At 41.9% G+C, this 12,981-nt stretch overlaps 1 protein-coding gene across 1 annotated transcript in view; it reads right to left on the minus strand.

The window, feature by feature from the left end:
- The window catches only part of MPZL1 (myelin protein zero like 1), a 40,548-nt gene that overhangs the window by 16,987 nt on the left and 10,580 nt on the right, over window positions 1-12,981 (minus strand). The window contains exons 2-3 of the mRNA XM_075169662.1: window positions 6,231-6,391; window positions 2,715-2,928 (exon numbers count right to left, since the gene is read on the minus strand). Of these exons, the coding sequence (XP_075025763.1) occupies window positions 2,715-2,928; window positions 6,231-6,391 (375 nt within the window). The remainder of the gene's footprint in view (window positions 1-2,714; window positions 2,929-6,230; window positions 6,392-12,981) is intronic.

A 12,981-nucleotide genomic window follows, 5' to 3' on the forward strand; every position in this document is an offset into this window, starting at 1 on the left:
CCAAGCGCAGGAATAACTGTCTGCAAAAGCATCAAAACAGACACGCATTTCTGTTAGCAGACCAGCTGTTGCCTTGTACACAAGAAAAAAAAACACACACACTTTTTCAGAGCTAGACAGTAAGCAGCAATCCAAAACTATAGTGCAGAGTGTCTGCTGAAAGAGTGATATTAAAAATTTGATAGTTTTTTCATTTCTTTGACTCAGGTGGAGTTTTTTGGTTGGTTGAATTTGAGTAAAGGATAGCAGTTAAGTTCTGTTGACAGAGGTTTTTAAGACCGTATAAAAAAATGCAACTGTTTGCACATGAAACTAGAGTCTGGCTTTATTGCCTCTCAGAACACGGTCCAACAGACTATAGAAAAACTCACACAATTTTACGACCACATAGTTCAGCTGAAGAATTTCTCCCCCCCATGTTTTTCTTATATTTTTCAGCATTCCACAGTTATATGAATTCCTCATAAGTACTTGCAGAGCAGCCAATGACTTCATTGTAACAGACAGTCCCCATAACAAACACCAGCTCCGAAAGCTAACATTTAAGTTAATAGCTTAACACAAGCCAAAAATCCAGCCTTTCAGGGAACGCTTTTCACTAAATACCACCGTAATTCAAAGCAACTTCCATTTTCACTGAAAGTGTGTTAGTATCAGTTTTACGAAATAGGCAGGAAACGGAAATTTTCCATTGTTGCCAAGTATAAAGATTTTCATACAACAATTCTAATTTTTTCCCCCATGAGAGTTCAGATCAAAGATGGGCTACCTCCAGATAACACAAGCTGTCTTGAACACAGTGTTAAGTAGCTTCCTATTACAAGTAGGGGCAGCCTAATGCAAGGACTTGGAATTCCCTACGAACTTCTGTCATTTAGGCTTTGAACAGTAGTCCTTTCCAGATTCAGATGCACTATGAAAGAACAGTCTTGCTTCTCATCCCTGCCAGTAGGATTCTTCCAACGTAGCTGATGGAGCTGTTTGTGCAAACACTGTGTAGATACTGCAGTGAAAATCAGCTGAGTTAGCTTGGCTTGGCAATTTTAAACAGTTAAGCTAACCCGGAACTTATTAAATGTTTAATCCAAAATCTAAGGCTAACCAAAGTATCTATGAGATCATTTAAATGTGTAAAGTATGTATGTGACTTTTAACAGTTTACAACACCAGACATATGATTCAGAACAATTAAATGTATACATAGTAAAAAAAAAATATGCACAAGAGTCAACATGTAATTATTTCAATTTCTCCAGCTCAGTTCAGGATGGGTTACAACCTATTACAAGAGCAGTACTTTCAGGTAAAGTCGGAATGCAGGACAGCATTACAGCTATAGCTTGAAAACCTGTTTTCAAGGTCTTCCTAAGAATTTGAAGACAATTGTTGCAGCATTTTTCTGATGACGAGAAGTACTGCCAAATACAAGGTTCCCTTCAGAAACAGTGAGATTCTCTTGTCCAGATGCTCCACCTATGGGGAAGCCGGCATGCAAGTCTGTTGAAAAATATCAGCTGAATTAGTGTACTGAAGTCAGTCTCCATTTGCTTAATCTGGCTTAAAATCTGAAGAGGCTTTGCCAAGACAGCCTGACTTTGCCAAACCAGCAGTTGCTTTACGGCTTCTTATAGAGACTATCAATACATTGTAAGAAAATAAACTGACCCTATTTTATATAGATTTCAAACTTCCAAGAAACAGAAAGTTCTAAGTGATGGCAGGACGTCCAGAGGTCCTGTCCAACTCAAACTGCTCTGTGAAGAGAAGAGTTAGATATAGACCTTGCCTACATAACTACATGGAATGACCTCATGAGCAGGGGTACACACCTGTTATAGCAGCAGTAACATTCTAATTAGAGCGTACACATAGGTATCTTCCCTAACGTATTAAAATCTAATGGAATAGATGTATCAGCACTGCCATTTATGAATTCAACATTTATTCTTGTCCTTATTAAATATAAATTTGGAAATCTGATCACTGTAAGAACCATTTCATTGTAGGAACAGTCACACTTTGGCTGACCTCCAGCTTAGCTAGAACAATCAAATGTTTTGGATGGCCAAGGGAAATAAAGAGCCAAATTGACCTATAGAATATAAGTGCTCTTGAACTGTGATCACTGTTACCAAATGCTAACCAGAAACCTTAAATGACTGCAAATAGCCAGCCCTTGCCGTTTATAAGGGTCACCATGGATACTGTAAGAACATCTGAGTAAAAGAGACTGAATGCACATTCAACATAAGCAACTTCGCACGGAAGACAGTAGCATTTCACTGTCTGTCAGTACGTGCTCGGGCCAGATTATTAGTTTTATTTTCCAGTATATATACTGGACGGATTCCAAAAAGAAGAGCCTGCCACTTTCTCTCCTTGCTCCCCAGATTTCAAAAGTCATCCTAACCCCTGATGTAGCATAATACAGAAAAAAAATCATAGGAATTTGAAATGAGAAGATGGGTTTTCATCAAGGCTTCCATCAGCTTTTGCTAATACTTGTTAAAAGCACCGGAATTAGTGGGTATAGAGGAAAAGGGTATGACATTCAATTGTTTTCAAAAGCTGACAGAATATTGGTTCGATTATTAGGACCTGGAAGAAGAGAATTAAAAAGACAGCTGTTCCCTCCAGGCTACTCCCCCACCCCCAAGAAAAGTGATATAGACACAGAAGGGGGGAGGGGGGAAGGAAAGAAAAAGGGTGAATACCTTTCTCCACAACTCTAACTCGGATTTCTCCTGGTTTGACAACAATGTCAGGTGGGTTCTTGACATCGCAAATGTAAGTGCCGTTGTCCCGGAACTGCATGTTTGATATACTGATAGAAGCATCTTTCTTGTTAAGATCTCCAGCCCAAGTGATCCTGTCTTTAAATGGTATGTCTTTTCCAGGGTATGGCTTTCCATTAAAGTAATAGAAAAACTGTAGTCAAGGAAAAGAGAATATAAAAACAATCCAATTAGAGATTACAGAGCTACCATGCTTCTCTCACTATTACAGCATTCTCCCAGAATCGACTGTATTATACACAGCTGGTATTTGAGATTTTTTTCCTCCTGCCTCACCACTTTAGTCTGGCTTGTCGCCTCTTGATCACATAACCATGCTATGGCTTATACCTTGATCATACTACCACAACAGACCGCAAGTTTTGGTCTTCTGTTGGTTTTGTTTTGTTTTGTGGTTGGATTGTTTGGGGTTTTTTTCCTGGTTTTGGGGACACGGGGTTTTGCAAACAAGGAGGTGGGGGAAAGAGAAAAAGGCTGGTAACCTGGGAATAATTAAAGGACAGAACAGTTCTGGATCACAGCCATCTGTCTTTCAGGCACAGGAAGCTGCCTGCATCCTAGCAGGAAAAGCAAAAGGATACCAAGTTTCCTATCTTGTGTTTTGTTGTGTGTTACTTGCAACTACAGCACAGCTAAACTAACATGCAATACCCTCCTTCCCTCCACCCCCAAAAAAATCCCATGAGCAATTTCGAGCATACCTAGGTGTTTTTCAGAAACCTTCACAGTGACGAAATATAACTGTTTCCCAGTTTTTAGGTGACTAAGTTGCACATTGGCTCTGCGCTCCCTAGATATGACCAAAAATCCTTGAAGAATGAACCTGTTTAGTGCAGTCTGAGGAGAAACTGCGTATTTCCTTGCTATACCTGACCAAAATTGGAATTTACAGCAGTAGAAGTACACAGACTTCTACAGGACAACTCTGCTTTCAAACATATGGGATGTTTGAACACTGGCCATAACCCTAAGAGAGGGATCAAGGCTGTATCGCAGGAGCACGCTCATTCTTAATTTCACATTCTGAAAGAGAGCAAGACAAACTTAACTCAACCAAGAATCAACCCGAACTCTCTTCAGTTCAGTCTCCAGAGCATGGTTAAAGAAATTTAAGAATTGTCTTAAATTCCAGCTTCCTCTTTCTACAGCCTTTTTTACGAAGCAGTCTCTCTGCCACAGAACAGACTGGCTACAAGCCAGTCCTCTTTCCATTCAAGTCATCTCCCATCTCTTTTCCTGTTCCTACCCTAGATCTGAGGCTTGCCATTCCAACATCCTCTCTATCAGACTGGCACTCTGAATATCAGGCCTGATCATCTGGCAGCACAAATCTTATCCAGATCAGGTATGTGCACATGACCATCTGTTGTGCTTCAGTCTATCGGATGCTTATTTGTTGTCTACAGGCTAGCATAAATCCAACAAATCATCTCATCTGGTAGGAAGCCTGCTAGCACACAGTTATCTGTCAACATTTCGGAGGAAATCTGCATCACTCTGCAGCATTTCCAGCTGGATTATAATCTCTAGCACAGAGGCACTGCATTACCACACGCCTGCGCACGAGGGGAGTCATCCGACTGGAAGCCTAGAAGGCAAGAGGCAGATTCCTCAGCTGTCTAGGTGTTCTCACCTGGGGGAGGAGAAATCACAAATGTCCTGAAACACAAGCTAAGTGACTCAAGCCACTCCATGCCTACGATCAAGTGATTTAACATGAGACTTCTTTTGAAACCTAAAGCTGATGGGTTTAGACTGGTTTAAGCCGATTGTGAAACTCTGCTGTCATCAGATGTTTCACTCACGCAGAGATGTCTCTATAACCGGGCATGCGGAGGGGGAAGGGGACAAGCAGGGGAAGCTTTCAGTCAAGTCAGCCTCACCACAGGGCCACAAGATTGCCCGTGCTGATTCTAAAGAGGCACAGGACCATCCTCTTCAGGAGAAGCATGGACTTGGCTCAGACATAAGCTGATCATGAGATTGATCTTTCAAATTAATGCCCCCCAAGCCATGTAATTGACATGACTTGGGTTCATAAAATCTTCCCTCTATACCTCCCCCAGCCCCTCAAAAGAAACAGGGAATTAACATCAGATCATGCTGGGTCACTTCTGCTCAAAGATAATTTGCTTTTCTCTCAGTTGTGCTGATAACTACATCCAGGTAGAATGTCTAAATTGACTTCACTTCCAAAAAAATGTGATGTCCTGAAGTTGTATTTCTACAATAAGGGGTTTGGACAGTGATGCAGAAAGGGAAGGGCAAAGCAGGATATATGGTGGACATTTCTATGGGGAGAGGAAAACAGATGGCTTCTTTTCACCCATCCTGTTCAACGTTGGCAGGAAACATGCCCTGCTTCCTTAAGCTTTTGCCCAGCTACTGCTTTGGCTTCCCAAAGAAAAGAGCTCCCTTTTCAAAACTAAATATTTATTCACTGAGAGTTCAGAAGCTGATTCTTCAGAGCTCTATATATTGAGCAAGATGCTCATACATTGTTTTGGATCATCTCTGTTCTGAGCATTGAAGGGCTCCTAGAGTTTAAATGATCTCATGTCTGCAGCAGAGGGAAGGAGACAAACACTAACAGGCTGAGCAACCTCCTGTCCCCACATCTTCCCTGCTGCCCCAGAGTCCCTTGTTCTGCTTCCTCTAAATTCTCACTTAGGGCAAGGAATAAGAGGGAAGCAGAAGTGTCAGAGAGCTCAGACTCAGATATGCACAGCTTACGCGACGGAGGAAGAAGACCGCTAACAACCTACCAAAGCCGCTTCTTTGAAGGTTCACACCCAAAGGATCTGAGCACACTTGGGCTCAACATATAGGAAATGAGTGATGGCAATTATTATTAGCCTACGTTGCTTGCTAGTCTGATTTTTTACTTGTCAAATAACTAAAATATGAGGATGTAACTGCTTACTGATTTGAGCAATTCAATTCTGTTACGAAACCAGGGAGACTGGTCTTATTTTAAACCCTTTCAAACAGAGGCTATACCGTACACAAGCAGAAAATAAGCCACATACACAACACACAGTGTAACACTGCAGTAGTGGTAATTCAAATTCTGTGACCGCTATCATTCAGTGCACAGCTCCGCAGCTCATTTCAAGTGCAAGAGGATATAGAACTTAGGAGCAGATTCCTAGATGCTCATCTACTCCATACATACTGCCACCACACCAACACCCCTCTCCTCTGACTAACAAAGTACTAGTATATTTTACAGTCGCTGCACACTCCAGTCTTTGCAGAGATCTAGCATACGGCAATACTTTTAAACAACTCTAAAAAAGGCCCCCTAAAATCACAGTGATGGAGACAAGACACATGGAAGGAGGCTCCAATCCATATCTGCTTGCTCCTCAGAACCAGCTAGAAGACCTCTGCAGCCTCCCCTCCCAGGTTTGTTCCCCTACAGCCATTCCTTACTGAGATACGAGTTGCGGCTCCCTCTGGTTGAAAACTCCAAGAAACAGATGCTGCACTGCTGATCACTTCCACAGATGTAAATGTGCATGGAAGCTTTGCGTCTGTCCCATTCTCCACAAATATCTCCTCTGGTGTGTTGACCTCTACTGCTGACACTTTGACTGTATGGGAAAGGTAAAGAGAAGAAAGAAGGAGAACAAGCGGCATCAGTGCTGTTTCGAGAATCAGGAAGTTGAAGCGGTAACTGTTCATATCACATTGCCTGTAAGGGGAAAAGAGAAGAGACATCAACAACTCCTACATCAAGTGCGTGCACAGATATTGCATTATACCTGCAATACAAACAAGTATAGAGCAGGCCAGTTCACTTCTCTTTCCTTGTATTATCTGTTACAGGACATTTTCCATCCACAGATGTTTCCTCTACCACAGCTTGTGGAAGTCAATTCTGTGGTGCAAAGGATGAGTTTAAAACTCTTTCCTACTAGCTGCCAGCAGACATTGTAATAAATAAGCCCCATCGGAGGAACTAACATCTTGGACCCAGCTATTACTCAGTTTCCTCTCTGGCTCACATCTTGTTTCCCATCTCCAGTTTTTCTCAGCTATAGGTAGAACAAAAGCTCACCTCCAGAAAGCTGAGGAGTAAACCTCTCTGGCTCTCAGCCACCTTCTTCTGCTCTCTGGCATGCTTCATGGTCTTCATGTGCAAGACCTCATAAATAATCACTCAGCGATAGTTCAGAAGCATGAGAGTAGTTTAATTTTCTTCTACCATGAGGCTTATGCACGGTCAAAACAGCAAGCAGACCACAACCACCCCCCAAATTTAAAGTAATCAAGGTTAATATTGTGCTCATGCTGGTAGTTTTCCTACAGAGTAAGCAAAATTCAGCGTGATTCGGAAAACCTGTTGAACATATTCTTTATCTGGCACCTTTTAAACTGCAAAGACACTATTCCTATCCAGATTTAAGCAAAGATACATCTGTACATTCATTCAAGTTTATGTTAAGAAATAAAGCGTGATCTTGTGACATCACAAAAGAATGTCTTTCAGCATTTGAGTCACATCCATGTGAAAGCAGAAATCTTGGAAAATCACTGTGGGTGGGTGCGCATGTGACATATGCACCTGATAACTCAAATGTAAGTTTTGATTTTTATTAAACTATGGTTTTCAGCATACAGATGGTACTAGTAATCTGCTTCTGATCACATGATTCTATGTTTCTGGGCTACAACAGCTTAAATTCAGGGGTTTTCCTCCCTTATTAGAAGATGAAAGCAAGCCTTCCTGCTTCTTCAGTATCTGATTGATTTCTCAACTTTGAATAAACTAGCTCCTGAAGTAGGCAAACTGAAGAGAAAGATTCCAGTCGAAGACAGTTTAAAAAAAAACAAAAACAAAAACAAGTAAGAAAAACCCACCTACGTTAGTCCTTAAATCATGGGGTTTATGCTTTTAGTTAGCGAGAGCTACCATCTCAGCAGCCTTCAAAAGTTAGACAGCAAGCTGCTTTCAAGTGATACGACCATCCTAAGGTGTAGATTTGCCATTATTTTATTGGAGCTTAAAATTAGGCAAAGCCCATGCTCCGTAGAGAATTTTAGAAATCATCTTTTGCATATGCGAATTTAAGCCTGGTTCCCCAAGAAAACCAAGCTCACGTGAGCTGTGCCACTTCCCGTCTTCCCCCCTCACCCCGAGGCTGCAGAGTCTATTGGGCAACCCCAGCTGACGCACTGCGGCACAGGGCCACAAACACAGCAGGTAGCGGCAGCTGGCCCTGCAATACCGACCGCCTGCGAGCTCTGGAAGCTGTAGTTTGGTCAATGAAATGGCCGAACAATGGAAGAGATGAAAACATCCTGGCCATCTGGGTACACCCAACAATCACTACGTGCATGCTTTTGTAGGAACCACTGTCTCTCACCCAACCAGCGTGGCAAACCAGGGGAAGGCAGAGCACATGCCCAGGGGACATGGAATGAGCATGCAAGCACTGCAGGGATGGGAGAATTAAGCATACCAGCTTAATTACAATAACCAAAACCAGAAGAAACCACCATTCATTCACTTTACCATTCAGAGTCGATGCTGTTCACTTCTCAAACTCACTAACTCCTCAGTCCCATCAGGTTATCCCTGATCCCTCGGACTCCCCTGCCATCATTGCTCTCATTTCAAACAAGTGAAAGAGCAAAGAAACAGCACACTAAGGGAGGGGGATTTTCATCAAGAGATTGTATCAGAGCTTCCTTTCTCTTGTACGTACTCTGACTGTGGGCCAAAAAATATTCTTTTGTAAAACAATTACCAAATATTTATTTGGAACATACAAAGGCTTCTAGCAATTCAACTAAATGAACTCAGAGCTGCTGTGCTTTATGTATTTTTTCCAGCTAATGGAGTAGAAAAGAAAAAAAACTAAAATCCATTGTGTTGAGTCCAAGCCACAGAACAAGCCTCCCTTTCAAGCATAAAACAAGCAAGATGCCCTCAGCATTTGTGTAGGAGGAAAAGACTCTGCACAGACATTGTCTGCTTGTACATGGTACGGAGAACTCCTTGCCACACACAGGCAGTGGGTAGCACAGATCTGCTTAATCTAAAGAAGTCACTGTTCTAACTCACTAGCAACCTGTGAGAGAACTGTAGCAAAGCAAAAGAAAAAAAAATCCAACTTCTCCCTGCAGTCTGGGAAGGCAGGAACTATGTAATCTTGCACAGATACTTCCAGCAGGTTTAAATTTCATATGTCCTATTGTTGTCTCAACTTCATGTTTTTCTTTGCTCGTTCTCTCCCCCCAGCCTAAAAAAAGTCCCTCACTTTATTTGCTCTTTCAGTGTGCGCCGCTTCAGAAAAATTTTTCCTGCCTCTGTTGTCTTACAGCGTGAGACATAAGCTTCTCAAATCTTAAAGTGATTGTTTGGAAGTGGTAGAAAGGCCATAAGATTTGACATTTGCTCACCCTTAGCCCTCTGCTCTGATACTTTCACTGATAGGGTGGCAGTTCCCACTACCTTGAACTCTTTGGCCTCCTCTGCCATAATCATCTCCAGCTCTAGCTCTTTTCCTTCTCTTTCCACGTTGGCCAGGATTACACCCTTCTTCCAGCTCCTCCATCTATTTAAATACTTCAGTTGGAGAAAGTTGAATTTTGAGTCCTATTCCAGTCACACTTACCCACTCCTCCATTCCTCAAGCTTATTCAGCCTTAGTTCCTCTCAAGAGGAAAAAAATTATCACAGGAGACTGTCTGAGAGAGAAGAGAGCTTTAGGAAGGGAAGGTCTGCAAGGTACTCAGGGCAAAGATAAACATTTGCTCTTCTCCCATAGGTCCTCCTTGATCCCATCGCCCTGTGCTACTGCCCATAGCCCCAGTATTTCCCCCTGAATATCTCTTCTAGCCTTCAATTGCTTTAATTCTTCTTTTCAGCAGAAAGATGCTTCTATTTTTCTCACCTTCCATCAAAATCGTTGGGAAAAAAACACCTGTGCCTCTTCAGCCATTTCTTTTTCATCTCTAGTGTTGTTGGAGCAGTTTTACTCCAATTACATCAACTCTCGCCAGCTAAATTTTCAGCCCCCACACTTCAGTGAAAAGACTCCATCCTCATGTTCCTTCTCAGACAATCCTCCTATTCTTGAAATAGGACATGACAGTCATACTCTTACTCTTAATCTTTTCTTATTGTTCCCATCATGGATCTTCATTCTTCAGCAATGCTCTCTCTAGTCTCAGGTCTCTTTCCTCAGTATCTTGTCTCAGGGATCTCGTCGGCAAAACAAGTTCAGCTCCCATCACTGCACTGACTACTCAGACCTGTGTCTCTGCTCAGGATCTGTCTCCTTATGTTCAAAGAACAGTCTCAGCCCGACATCTTTGTCAATGCTAAGTTGTCAGCTCACGCTAAATGAGACTAAAACAGAGCTCAGTTACTCTTAATGTCACCCTTGGAGCAGTTTGGTTACCAGGAACTGCAACACTTAGTGGTCTGTTACTGACCATGAATTGACTAAAGAAGGCGGTGTATTCAATGTACGCATGCCCAGAGCAAGCATTATTCATTATACAGCATCACCATCTAATCAACTTTATTGACTTAATATTGTTTTAACTTACTTGCTGCGAATGAACAAGACCTTCCTAACTCTGAAGCTGTAGCTTTCCAGTAGCTTAAGCAGATCTGAAGATGCAGAGCTTCTCGATTTCTTCGTAATAACACCAGCATGTCTGCCAGGTTACACAAAACTAGTGAAAAAGCTACATATTTTCAGATAGTTAAGCCCCAGCCCAGCTCACAACCCCCACGCACTGTGCCGTCACTGATACCCTTAAGAGTGGCAACGATATACTGCTCTGAAATCACCCCTGTGGAAGAAGCCTTTACAGTTACCAGGCAGCAAAGTATAGAAAGATAAGGTCATTCAGAATTGATAGCAGACAAGCATTCATAACCACAAGAGTTTGCATCTAGTTAGTTAACCAAATTGTAGTTAACTATTTAGCTTTCAGTGAGATTAAGAGCAGTCAAGCTCACAGTTTGCACCAGAGTAACATGAAAGACTGCAGCATTGCACTGCTAGGTGAATTTAACTGGTATCCTTGAAATGGGGCACACCTTGATCAAAAAACTCTTAGAGGAGATGGCCACTGGCTGTCTACAGCACACCGATGGGAGTCCTCCTCTCCGGGACATCTTTGGCCAGGTCAGCTGCGACTCAGGAAATCACACGTGCTGGCAACTTAATCCGCACAGGAGACACAGCCTATGTGACTGGCTATCCTGCAGGTCAAAGTCTGGATTCTTCCCCTTGTCCGCTACCCCTAACTGCTTACATTCAAAGCTATATCCTCGATTAAACACAGTAGTATACAAATTATGGTCCACTCCCCAGAAACAAGTTACAAGGTCATGAGCTGACATAACAAGGTTACACGGGGTTACAGAGATTCACCTATGCATGCCACAGACATTTAAACGACACCAAGCATCCAAGCACTCATCCCCGTTTCAGTATTAAGAGACTCTTGCCCCCAACCACGTTATAGCATCGATCTCATCAGATTTTTCAAATCCACATTGTAGCACCTTCTCCTAAACACTGTCCCTCCCCACTTGGGAGGATCTGCTCAAAAACTGCAAACTTACTTCACTTCCTTCAAGCTCTCTTAAGTGCCTCCAAAACATTAGTAACAGCATCTGTATAAATCCAACAGTGCCTAAGCTGCCAGTGCTGGAGATCAATGCCTACTAAAGCTGAAGTGCTTTTTCCTACTTTTACTTGTATCCTCTGGTTGCTCACAATTGTTTCATACTGGTTAAAAAAAAAAAATCTTTTGGGCAAAAATTGCTTTTATTCTACTTTTTTGTACAAAGAAGTAGGGCCCCCACTCTACTAGGCAAAGGTTGAAAATTTGGTTTGGTACCACATCACAAGGAAATCCTTCCTTGCACTGAAGGTTTACACTAATTAACACACAGCTCATTACAATTTATTTGTAGACCATAGTCTCCACTGAGATCTTGGATCCAATGAAAAAGTGCTGTTAATTAAGGCTATGAACACACCAAAATAAAGTCGATTCCCCTGGATCCAACTCAGCTTGATCTCTAGGAGTCCTAACAAACCAAGAATGCAAACACCACACACTGTAATCACAGGCATCTTATTTCACAAGCACAAACACAGCCTAAGCAGAAACTTTTATCAGATCACTAAATACTGGATGCTTACAGCTGCTCCCGTTCCCACCCTACACTGGGAAAAGTGTTACACTCCCCTCCTCTTGAAACGGCTACTCATCAGTTTATTAATTAATACAAGCAACTTGCTTTGTTTATCTTAAAGATGCCTGGTAATGCAGTCGTTTATATAATTTATAAATAAAGTCTCTTACGGATGAAAGATCAGGAAATAATCAAAAAGTCTGATGACATAAAGATGAAAAGATTCAGACAGGCTGTTACAGGTAACAAGTTGATGACAGAGTTGCAGATCAGGAAAATGGAAAGAAATGCATTAATACAACAGTCTGAGCAGTTCACATTTAAAGGTCTTGATAAAATGACAGAAAAGTCAGTGTATCGATATGTTCACTATGTTTTTCCCAGCAGCCCGGAAGTTTCATCAGAAAGGAGGATGTGGAATTTTCTGATGACGAGAGGTCATAAGTTACAAAAACAATACACGCTTGTGAAACACTGCTTTCATTAAGAAATACTCTTACTTAATGTCAAGCGTGTTGTGAAACATCAAAGTCTACTGTTGACACCACTCTCAACTACAGTTGCATGACATTTAGTTCTTTCTCCCACAAAGCACCGTTTCCCCGCACAAAGAGCACAAAACAACAGCAGCAAGACCCCTACAAAACATATCAGAAAACCAGCACAAGTTTATAGTTCCCTACTGAAATTATAGGCACTTATGTCCCCATAGGCCATCATTTCTTCACTGTAGATAAAACACCTCGTGGAGAAATCCTAGCTTTCATGGTCTTAACAGACAGGAGTAGACATGCCCAAATTGTTCCTCTGAAACTCCACAAGAGCTGTTAAAGCATCCAGATGCTGGATCGAATTTCCACACAAAGAATTCATTGACATCATTTAGCCTTAACATGGAAGTGAAATCCATGCCAGCCATTCCACCCAGGAGCAAACCATGCTGTATTTAATAAGGACAACACACAAGTATTAAGGAGCCACATACCTCAGCAAAACAAAAAATAGGCTGTC

This window comes from Calonectris borealis, chromosome 1, assembly GCF_964195595.1.
Source record: "Calonectris borealis chromosome 1, bCalBor7.hap1.2, whole genome shotgun sequence".
Classification (NCBI taxonomy): Eukaryota; Metazoa; Chordata; class Aves; order Procellariiformes; family Procellariidae; genus Calonectris; species Calonectris borealis.